This window comes from Capra hircus, chromosome 3 (genome assembly GCF_001704415.2).
Source record: "Capra hircus breed San Clemente chromosome 3, ASM170441v1, whole genome shotgun sequence".
Lineage (NCBI taxonomy): Eukaryota > Metazoa > Chordata > Mammalia > Artiodactyla > Bovidae > Capra > Capra hircus.
In genome coordinates, this window is record NC_030810.1 from 102,696,451 (window position 1) to 102,708,496 (window position 12,046).

General features: G+C 44.3%; 1 protein-coding gene across 1 annotated transcript; it reads left to right on the forward strand.

The window, feature by feature from the left end:
* SMCP (sperm mitochondria associated cysteine rich protein) lies at positions 3,160–3,626 on the forward strand. Its single transcript, XM_013977284.2, has one exon. The coding sequence runs from the start codon at positions 3,315–3,317 to the stop codon at positions 3,624–3,626; it is 312 nt and encodes a 103-aa protein (XP_013832738.1). The 5' UTR covers positions 3,160–3,314.

The window sequence follows — 12,046 nt, forward strand, 5'->3', positions numbered from 1 at the left end:
CTCTGTCAAACAGCTTCAAAGACCATATCGGAGGCGGAGAGCAAGGCTACACGGACCTTCACTCTCCTCTCCTTTTCCCCACTTTCCTGCTGAAGTCTGCCTTCTGTTTTCCTGTCTGTGTGTCTCCCTTTGCCTTGCCTCTCCTTCCTCTTCCTCCCAGGCAAGTCAGGGCACGGACAGGGCAGGTCTCTGTCACCTCAGCCTCTCCGCAGCGTCCCTGACCTGAAGGGAGGGACTGGGTGACTTCTTTCCTACCCCCACCCCTTAGGAATTCTGGTCCCCAGTCGTCGTGTGCTTAAAACTAAGCAGAAACCTCTCCCTGGATGACAGAATTAATTCCCAAATAACTGGCAGGCATAGAGTGACAGGGGATTGAGGCCGACACCCTACCCCAGGAGTCACTTTTGCTTCTCGGGTAGGATCCTGTCACTGACACAGTTGAGGCTGCAGCCAGACGGCCGGGGACTTGGGAGACTGTGGAGGGCGCAGAGCCGGCGGTAGGGGCCCTGTGAGGTGATGCTTCCCTCTCATACATCTCTCACTCTGGCGCTCCAGCTCGGGAGATGCACAGCATGGTGGACCCCAAATGGGGGTCACTTTAGTCTGTCCTCAAGACGGCAATAAGCAGCGCAGTGACAGCCCCTCTTCAGGCACATGCTGGGGACTCCTTCCCACAGAACCCCCAGACAAGGCTCTGGCGGTTCAGAAAGTGGATGGAGAGAGGCTGAGCTGGGCGGAGGTGTCAGCCGCATCTGGCTCACGGGGGCCTGGCTTGCACACCTGAGCTGAGTAAGGTGGCGCCCCAGATGAAAGGGCTGAGCTAAGAGCCTGACATCCATCATCTGAGACAGCTGAGGCCCTGGGTCTCCAGCAAAGTGGGTCACTGGACAGGTCTGCCTAGGAACCACCTAACATGAAAATCCTGCACAGCTTCCATGAACTAGAGCTGCCTTCATTGGCAAGAAGGGGCTGGTAAGCCTTTCCTTCTTTACTCAGGGAACCCTCAGGAAGTGTTCGTTGCAAGGGGATTCGTACCTCCTATACCCAGGAGGCCCCCTATCCCAGGGCACAGAAAAGAGCAAACAGATGGGAACCGTGGCTTTCTCAGCACATGGAGTATTAAAAGCAGGGCCGGGAGATGGTGTGTTAGTCGCTCAGTTGTGTCTGATTCTTTGTGACCCACAGACTATAGCCCATCAGGCTCTTTTGTCCATGGGATTCTCCAGGCAAGAAAACTGGAGTGGTTACCGTTTCCTTCTCCAGGGGATCTTCCCAACCCAGGGACTGAACCTGGATCTCCTGCATTGCAGGCAGATTCTTTACCATCTGAGCCAACTAGGGGAGAGGGTGGCAGATGGCAGAACAAGGGTGGGATGGAGCACAGGGAAGAATCCACTAGAAGGAGGGGCTGAGGCCAGAATAGAAGCAAGTTCCATTAGGAGCTGTTCACACAGGCTCCAGTTTAAAAGCCTGATGAACAAATATAACAAAATCTCAATTTGATACAGCCACTCAGCCATGGCTGGAAGACCCAAGTTCTTCCTTCCTGCGCTTGTGCTTCTGTGTAAACACACACTCATACACACACACAGGAGCATATGAGTGTGTGTGTCTCGTGGAAAGCCAACAGCAATAACTGGTTCAGTTTAGAAAAACAGTATGGAGGGAACTCCCTGGTGGTCCAGTGGTTAGGACTCTGCACTTTCACTGCATGGGGCAAGGTCTGATCCTTGGCTGGGGACCTCAGATCCCACAGGCCAAGCAAACAAGAAAATTTTAAAAATTAAAAAAAAAAAAAAGAGGCTTATCTTTGGACACTGGAGGCTGGAGGGTAGAAGCAGTTGATCTCAGTAGTTGTCAGATGAACTCCCATACTTACCCTTCTCCACCCTGGTGACCAGCTCTCATAGACCCACCTCTGACCCAGCACCTGCCTATAGGGGTCTGTGGCCTTGTGGGATGAGCCCCCAGTTGGGGTTCATGCTCATTTCCCCTCCTCCACATCTCCTCTGAGGCTAGAGGACTCTCTGTCTACTGACTTCTGGCCACTTCTAGACCATCTTTCCTGCTCTGGGGCCTCCCAGTGGCTTTCATCCATGTTCGCTAAGAGGTACTGGGCAGAAACCGGAGGGGCTGCCCCAGGGGCCATATATTGGGTCCTAGACCTGTGGATCTAAGGAGAAAATCCCTGCATTTCCTGGGTAGGAGGAAGGTGTGTTGATAAGATGCAAAGAAAAGAGCTGTTTGGGTTTTTCCTACTCCTAAAAGAATTGGGAGATTGCAAAATTCCTGAATGGTTGAGTCTGAGGATGCATACAGGGTCCAATTACCCCCTCTGCATTGCCAACACTGTCCCAGCATAGAGGAAGAGATAAGGGCCAGAGAACTGCTTCACTCTGCTTCAGGAGGCATAGAGCCAGCCTGGATCTCAGCCCTCCACGCCAAGAGTGATGGCCTCTCCATTTCCTCTTGCTGGAGGGCCCCCAAAGCAGTGACTTCCTACTCCCTGGGGAGAACAGGAGGAGGCAGTGCTTTCAGGACTGGTCAATGAGCCATCTAGCAAGACCCTCATTGCACTTGCGCTCCTGGGTAGCACCAGACCAAGCCTATGCTCTGAGTGGGGACGGAACCTGCTTTGAATCTACCCAATAGCAATTGAGGTAGATCACTGAGCTTCAGTCTTACTCATAGGTAAAATGGGGTGAAAACACCGACCTCTCAGGTTGGCTGCAGTCATTCGTGATATGATGTTTGTGAAGTGCTCACCACTCGACTCAGACTCGATTGCCAAAGGTCATACTTTTCCTCATTAGCCAAGAGACCCCAGGCAAAATTATTACATATTCTGGTCTTTCCTTTTCCTTTGGGAAAATGACTCCTTTTGGGGCTTCCCAGGTGGCACTAACGGTAAAGACCCCACCTGCAAATGCAGGAGACGTAACAGATGCAGGTTTGATCCCTGGGTCGGGAAGATCCCCTGGAGAAGGGAATAGCAACCCACTCCAGTATTCTTGCCTGGAGAATCCCATGGACAGAGGAGCCTGGTGAGCTACAGTCCGCGGGGTTGCAAAGAGTCAGATACCACTGAGCAACTGAGCAAAGCACAGTGAGGAACCAGCGCCCTGACCCGAATGAAAGCATAGCACTGTAGGACTGGGTTCCCTCTGAACGTCTAGGCCTGATTTCTCAGCTCTTGTCTGTGTCATCGCTCTGAAGACTGGTGTATCTGGGGGTCAAAGAAGCAGTGAGGGAATGCCAACAGCCAGGTTTTCTCTGAAAATCTTTTTGTTCTAGGACCCCCAAAACTTGAGAAGATGTGTGACCAACCAAAGTGCAACTCATGCTGCCCACCAAAATCCAGTCCAAGCTGCCCGCCAAAATGCAGTCCAAGTTGCACGCCAAAATGCAACCCAGTCTGCCCACCAAAATGCAACCCATGCTGCCCATCAAAATGCAACCCATGCTGCCCATCAAAGCCGTGCTGCTGTTTGGAGCCCAAGCCTGAGTGTACCTGCCTTAATAAGGAGCCCGATCCCGCTGCACCTGAAACTCAGAACAACTCCCAAACCCAGCAGCAGTCCCAAAGCCCGAAGCAGGGGCCCAAAAGTCCCCGAGGGCAGAAGTAACCAGACAAGCAGACTGTCCCAAACAAGTAGACGGGCCATGCCCATCACCCAGTGGCGTCAGGCTAGACCTACCTTTAGGAAAGCTGTTTCTCAGTGACCACCATTTACTTTCAACCAGAAGCCCCTACCTCCCTTCACAGGCCCCCCACCCTTGTGGGGCCCCAGCTGGAAATGGGAGGTTGAAAAAGCTAGAACCATCTTGCCTAGTGATCCTGATATTAGATAGCACAAAAATAAAAGAGCAATAAAGAAAATCACCTCTCTTTCCTCCTTTACCTGTGAAACCATTGAAACCATCTCACTTGTCTGGCCTAAGCCCAGGAAAATGCGCTATGCTTGTCATGAAGGCACCCAGGACCCAGAAAACCAGTCTGGAAGCACAAGGCTTCTGCTGAGCCAGAAGCAGTGACTGACTCATCCTGGTTCTAAAATGAAAGTTCCATGTTCAGGAATCCCTCCAGTCCCAGGAAAAGGCAGGGTGGAGGTGGTCAGTCACCCTAAGCGAAGGAATTCCAGTGCCCCCTGGGTCCTGGGGCAACACATTTGAGGTCAAACCAGCAAAAACACATGCCAAGGAATGATTCCCCTCTCTCACCCCCATGATCTTCCTAGAACCAGAGCTCCCAGGATTCAGCACAGCACTGTGACTGGCCCAGGCAGCAGAGTCTTCTGGCATCAATACCAGCTCTGCAGTGGTGGAGCAAGTTGCTGGACCCTCTCAGGCTCCATTTCCTCATCTGTTAAATGAGAGTAATGGTACTTCAAAGGGTTTTTATGAGAATGAAATAGGATCATTCATTTAAAGCGCTTAACATCAGATCTGACGCACCATGGATATGCAATGCATGGTTCTCCTGAAACTTCTCCGTCACCAGGTCTGTTTTTCCCTCCAAAAGAGTTACCGTGATAAAACAATTTCCCATAAAACACAGCTCAGTTAATCTAGGTGCACAGGTAGAAATAGAGAAATCAGCCCCATTCACTACACTGAGAATATCACTTCTTTCTATATTCTTGGTATACAGCTGCTGTGTCCATTCTTGCTAACATTTTTCTAATGCCCTTTTGTATTTCCTCCCTCATGATCCTCCCTGTCCACCAACCCCAGAAAACGACTGATCTACTTTGGGTCGCTATAAATGAGTTTGAACTTTCAAGAATTTTATGTAAAGATAATCATCCAGTATGTATTCTCCTATGCCTGGCTTCTTTCACTCAGCAAAACTACTTTGAGATTCAGACAAGTTGTTGCAAGTATCATTGTTCATTCCTTTTTATTGCTGGGTAGTAAATTCCCATGAAGTGATGGGACCAGATGCCATGATCTTAGGTTTCTGAATGTTGAGCTTTAAGCCAACTTTTTCACTCTCCTCTTTCACTTTCATCAAGAGGCTTTTTAGTTCCTCTTCAGTCTCTGCCATAAGGGTGGTATCATCTGTGTATCTGAAGTTATTGCTGTTTCTCCTGGCAATCTTGATTCCAGCTTGTGCTTCTTCCAGCCCAGCATTTCTCATGATGTACTCTGCATACACGTTAAATAAGCAGGGTGACAATATACAGCCTTGACACACTCCTTTTCCTATTTGGAACCAGTCTGTTGTTCCATGTCCGGTTCTACCTGTTGCTTCCTGACTTGCATATAGGTTTCTCAAGAGGCAGGTCAAGTGGTCTGGTATTCCCATCTCTTTCAGAATTTTCCACAGTTTCTTGTGATCCACACAGTCAAAGGCTTTGGCATAGTCAATAAAGCAGAAATAGATGTTTTTCTGGAACTCTCTTGCTTTTTCCATGATCCAGCGGATGTTGGCAATTTGATCTCTGGTTCCTCTGCTGGGAAATAGATGAGGAAACAGTGGAAACAATGTCAGACTTTATTTCGGGGGGCTCCAAAATCACTGCAGATGGTTGACTGCAGCCATGAAATTAAAAGATGCTTACTCCTTGGAAGGAAAGTTATGACCAACCTAGATAGCATGTTAAAAAGCAGAGACATTACTTTGCCAACAAAGGTCCATCTAGTCAAAGTTATGGTTTTTCCAGTGGTCATGAATGGATGTGAGAGTTGGACTGTGAAGAAAGCTGAACGCCAAAGAATTGATGCTTTTGAACTGTGATGTTAGAGAAGACTCTTGAGAGTCCCTTGGACTGCAAGGAGATCCAAACAGTCCATTCTAAAGGAGATTAGTCCTGGGTGTTCATTGGAAGGACTGATGCTAAAGCTGGAACTCCAATACTTGGGCCACCTCATGAGAAGAGTTGACTCATTGGAAAAGACTCTGATGCTGGGGAGGGATTGGGGGGCAGGAGGAGAAGGGGACGACAGAGGATGAGATGGCTGGATGGCATCACGGACTCGATGGACATGAGTCTGAGTGAACTCCGGGAGTTGGTGATGGACAGGGAGGCCTGGCGTGCTGCGATTCATGGTGTCGCAAAGAGTCGGACACGACTGAGTGTCTGAACTGAACTGAAATGCCCTCATTGTATGGATAATACCCACATTTTGTTTACCCGTTAATCTACTGATGGACACTTGGATTGTTTCCAGGTTTTGGCTATTACAAGTAAAGATGCCCTGCACATTCATGACAAGTCTTTGGATGGGCTATGCTTTCATTTCTCTTGGGTAACGGCCTGAAAGACTAGAATGACTGTTACACGGTAGGTGTATGTTTTACTTATTAAGAAACTGCCCAACTGTTTTCCAAAATGATTGGCCATTTTACATTCCCATTGGACATATATGAGAATTCTGGTTGCTGCACATCTTTCTATTTTTGGATATTCTAATGGATATGCAGTGTTATTTCATTGAGTTTAATTTGCATTTCCTTAATGGCTACTGGTAAGAACATCTTCCCATATGGTCACTTGTCTTCATATATCTTTTATGGTGAATCATCTTTTCTAATATTTCCTCCATTACTTTCCTGAGATGTTTAGTTTCTTATGACAGAATTCTGAGATTTTAAAAAATGGGCTATGAAATTAAAAGATGCTTGCTGTTTGGAAGATAAGCTATGACAAACCTAAATAGCATATTCAAAAGCAGAGACACAACTCTTTGCTGACAAAAGTCCGTATAGTTCAAGCTATGGTTTTTCCAGTAGTCACATAGAGCTGTGCGAGTTGGACCATAAAGAAGGCTGAGTGCCAAAGAACTGATGCTTTCTAACTGTAGTGCTGGAGAAGACTCTTGAGAGTCCTTTGGACAGCAAGGAGATCAATCAATCCTAAAAGAAACCAACCCTGAATAGTCATTCAAAGGACCCATGCTGAAGCTCCAATACTTTGGCCACCTAATGTGAACAGCCAACTCATTGGAAAAGACCCTGATGCTATGAAAGATTGAAGGCAGGAAGAAAAGGGGATGACAGAGGATGAGATGGTTGGATGGCATCATCAATTCAATGGACTTGAGTTTGAGCAAACTCCAGGAGATAGTGAAGGACAGGGAACCCCGGTGTACTGCAGTCCATGGGGTTGCAAAGACCATGTGTTAGGGGGAAGCACACCGACTGAAACCGCCCTCCCTGACCAGGCACCACAGTAACCATCTGCATGAGCTGTTTTATGACAGGAGGTCCTGGTAAAGAACACGGAACTAATAAGCCACCACCAACTAGAAGAGTTCCAGAAACGTCAAAAGGAGACACCATATGTCTGATCACCTCCCAGAATCCTTCTCACTGGCATCCATCTTGGCTGAACAAGGCATGCACCACCAGGAAGGACTCAGAGTTAGAATGATTGGCTAAAGACAACCCGGGAAGGAAACGAATCCCATCACCATAAAACCTGAGATGGCCACTTGGCGGAGCAGTTCTCTAGGGTTCCCTTACCCTACTGCTCTCCGCCTGGGTGCCCTTTCCCAATAAAATCTCTTGCTTTGTCAGCACATATGTCTCCTCGGACAAATCATTTCCGAGTGGTAGACAAAAGCCCAGTTTCCGGGCCTGTAAGGGGGCCCCCCTTCCTGCAACACATGGGGTTACAACTGACCCACTGAACAACAAATACATTGTTTCTTTACCAGCTGAGCCATAAGCGAAGCCCCAAGAACACTGGAATGGGTAGCCTCTCCCTTCTCCAGCAGATCATCCTGACCCGGGAATCAAACCGGGGTCTCCTGCATTGCAGGTGGATTTTTACCATCTGAGTTATCAGGGAAGGCCCTATGGGATAACTATATATAGAGAGATATAAGTCCTTTATCAGGTAAACTATCTGCAAATATTTCCCCCAGTCTGTGGATTATCTTTTCATTCTCTTTCACAGTTTCTTTCAAAGAGGAGGTGTTCTTAATTTTGATAAAAACCAATTAAGTTTTTTCTTTTATGGATCTTGTTTTTGGTGTCATATCTAAGAAATCTTTGCCTAATCCTAGCACACAAACATTTTCTCCTACATGTTTTTCTGTAAGTTATTTTTTATATATGGTGAAAGCTTTGGACAAAGCTCTTTTTATTTTTTATTTTTTGAGTAGGGGAGTATGGAGAACCTATGGATATTCAATTGCTCTAGACTATCCTTTCTCTACTGAATTGCTTTTGCAGTTTTGTCAAAAATCATCTGACCATATTTGTTTTTATTTACCTCTGAATTCTTATTTTGTTACATTGATCTATTTGTCCTTCCTGACATTTTCTTATTATTTACTGTAGCTTTATAATTTCTTAAAGTCAAATAATGTAAGTCCTCTAATTTTGTCCTTTTGCAAAGTGGCTTTAGTTACTCTAGGTTCTTTGCATTACCATATGAATTTTACAATAAACTTGTCCATTTCTAAAAAAAAAAAAGTCTGCTGAGATTTTTGAACTGGAATTGAATTAAATCTATAGATTAAATTGGAGAGGAATGAATATCTTAACAATATAAAGTCTTTCTATTCATAAACATGGAATATCTCTCCACTTATTTAGGTCATTTTAATTTCTTTTTAAGTTTTGTAACTTTCAGTGAAAAGTTAAGTTTTGTAGCTTTCAGTGAAAAGATTTTGCACGTATTTTGTCTGTTTTTTTCCCTAGGTATTTCACATACTTTTATCATAATGTGCTATTTTTATTTCAATTTCTGGTTATTCATTGTTATGTGAAATGAAAATATCTCATACCATGTTAATGAACAGGGAATCTCACAGCCATCAGCTATTTCTGGCCTCCAAATGTGAATGAGGGCTCCCAAAACTGCAATCCAGGAGATGCTACCACCCCCACGGTGATTGCTGAGGAGCTGGGGGAATGCAAGAAGCAAGATGGACACGGAAACAGGATTTGGCCCCAGGCAGCTGAAGTGCATATGAAGGAAATGAATTCAGTGAGCCCAGAGGCTTACATCTTCCCATACACAGAATACTAACTTCCTTAACTTGATACCTGATCTTTGATGTTCAGACTGTCTGCTCCCTTTGTTGCAAACTTGTATATGGCCTGATTTCTCCCCACCTCCTTGAAGCAGCTTCTCAGAGCTACGGAGACACTGTCTCCCTGGCTCAGAGTCCTAAACGTCCCGCAAAATAAAACACTCTGCTTTCAGGTTGTGACTCTGTTTTAGTCAACAGTTAGTATATTAACATGCAATTGTTTTTGTATAGCAATCTCGTATACTGCTTCTTAGTTTTAGTAGCTTCACGTAAATTTCATAGGATTTTTCTATAAATGTTGAATTTTGAAAACTGCTTTTCTCTGCATCTATTGAAATGATCATATAGTTGGGTTTTTTTTCGTCTATTAATATGGTGAATTATACTGATTGATTTTTGATGGTAAAACAACCTTGCATTCCTTTGGCAAACCAACCTTATCTGATTGGGTTGTTTAGTCCCTTTTTTTTTTTTTTAAACTGGGTTTACATTTGATTTGCTAAAATCTTGTTACTTTCTCTGTCTCTATGTTAATAAGGGATACTGGTCTATAGCTTCCTTTTCTTGTCTTGTATTTGTCTGGCTTTGGTGTCAAAACAATGTCCTTATGAAGTGAGAAGTAGTCCTTTCTTTTCAACTTTCTGGAGTAGCCTTGTGGATAATTTGGTATAATCTTTTCCTTAGACATTTTCGTAGAATTCACCAGTGCTCTTTTCTGGGAAGTTTTTTTTTTTTTTTTTTTTTTTTTTGCTCAAGCTTTTAAAATCAATGCACTGAAGTATAAATTGCAAGTAATAAAAATACACCTGTTTGAAGTGTTTAGCTTGATGATTTATATCAAATGTAGATCCCTTGTGATTGCTAGTACATTCTGACCCTGAAATTTCCCTTGTCCCCTTTTACTGTCAGTCCCTACTGGAAAATGTTTAATTTAAAATATATTTTTTCTAACTGATATAGAGTTTTCAGATTATCTATTTCCTTTTGAATGAACTTTGTCAATTTTTGTTTAAGAAATTTAATCATGTTATCTATTTTAGAATTTATTGACATAAAGTTTTTTATAATATGTCCTACTATTTTTTAATGCCAGTGGAATTTAGAGTAAGGTGACTTTTCATTTCTGATATTGGCAATTTATATCTTCTCCCTTTTTTTCATGTGTAAGTTGGTTAATTTTATCGGTCTTAAAGAATCAGCTTTTTCTTTCATTGGTGTTGTTGTTTTCATTTTTCTGTTTTACTCATGTCTGAGCTGACTTTTATTAGTTTCCTTCTTCTGTTTACTTTGGGCTTACTTCATTCTTCTCTTTTCTTGTTTTTCAACACGAAAGCCAAGATTATTAACTTGAAGTCTGTCCTCTTATAATATGCATATTTAATGCTATACAATTTCCTCTCAGTACTATTTTAGCTATACTCGAAAATTTTTAAATATTGTGTTGTAATTTTCTGGATCAAAAGACTTTCTAACTTTCTTTTTGGCTTGCCCTTTGGTTTATGAGTTGGTTATAAGTGGGCTTTCCCTGGCCCCCACCTAAATGTTGGGAGACTTTCAAAAGATCTTTCTGTTATTTCTAATTTTATTCCTCTGTGGTCGAATAGCATGCTTTGCATTACTTAAAAGTTTTTAAACTTATTGAGACTTGTTTTATGGGTCAGTGAAGAAAAGTTATGACCAACCTAGATAATATATTCAAAAGCAGAGACATTACTTTGCCGGCTAAGGTCCGTCTAGTCAAGGCTATGGTTTTTCCTGTGGTCATCTGTGGATGTGAGAGTTGGACTGTGAAGAAGGCTGAGCGCCGAAGAATTGATGTTTTTGAACTGTGGTGTTGGAGAAGACTCTTGAGAGTCCCTTGGACTGCAAGGAGATCCAGCCAGTCCATTCTGAAGGAGATCAGCCCTGGGATTTCTTTGGAAGGAATGATGCTAAAGCTGAAACTCCAGTACTCATGGGGTCGCAAAGAGTCGGACAGGACTGAGCGACTGAACTGAACTGATATCCTCTTAGTAAATGCTCCCAGTACACTTGAAAAGAATGGAATCTGAGTGGAATCTATTGCATGGAATGTTGTATAATGTCAATTAGGTTAATTGGTGTGACAGTATGATTCAAGTCTTCTATATTTCTACTGATGTTATGGCCACTTGTTTTTATCAATTATTAAATGAGTAGTGTTGATATCTTTGAACATAACTGCAAATTCCTCTATCATTTCTTGTAACTAGCAGTTTTGATTCATTTATTTTGAAAATCTCTTCATAGATGTATAAACATCTAGGACATGTCATATCCTCTTCATAAAGGCCTCATAATCATCACAGAAGGAACTTCTCTGTCCTTGGTGATTTTCTTGGCTCTAAAATCTACTTTCAAGTCGATTTAGTCGCTCCAGCTTTCACTTTATATGTAAATTTCATTTATCCGTTTGCTTGCTTTCGGCTGTGCTGGGTCTTCGTGGCTGCGAGGGCGTTTCCTCCAGCGCTGGTGTGTGGGCTTCTCCTTACGCTGCCTTCTCTTCTGTTGTTGAGGAGCCGGCTCTGACGGGCGCGAGCTTCCGAAGCTGTGGCACGTGGGCTCAATATGCGTGGCTCCTGGGCTCCCGAGCACAGGCTCCATGGTTGTGGCGCGGTGGACTTAGTCGCACCTAGGCATGGGGGTCTTTCTGGATCAGGGAGCAAATCCATGCCTTCTGCACTGGCAGGATGAGTCTTCACCGCTTAGCCCCAGCGAGGCCTCGGCTTTCTTTTTATTGGTATAAACAAGACATTGCTTTTTCTATCACTTTAGTTTTAACCTATTTGTATCTTTATATTTAAAATAAGTTCCTTGCAGATAATATATGCTGTTATATATGTCTTTAGTCGCTAAGTCATGTCCAGCTCTTGCAACCCCATGGACTGTAGCCGGCCAGGCTCCTCTGTCCATGGGATTTCCCAGGCAAGAGTACTGGAGTGGGTTGCCATTTCCTTCTCCAGGGGATCTTCCCGACCCAGGGATCAAATCCATATCTCCTGTGGCTCCTGCGTTGGCCGGCAGATTCTTTACCCACTGA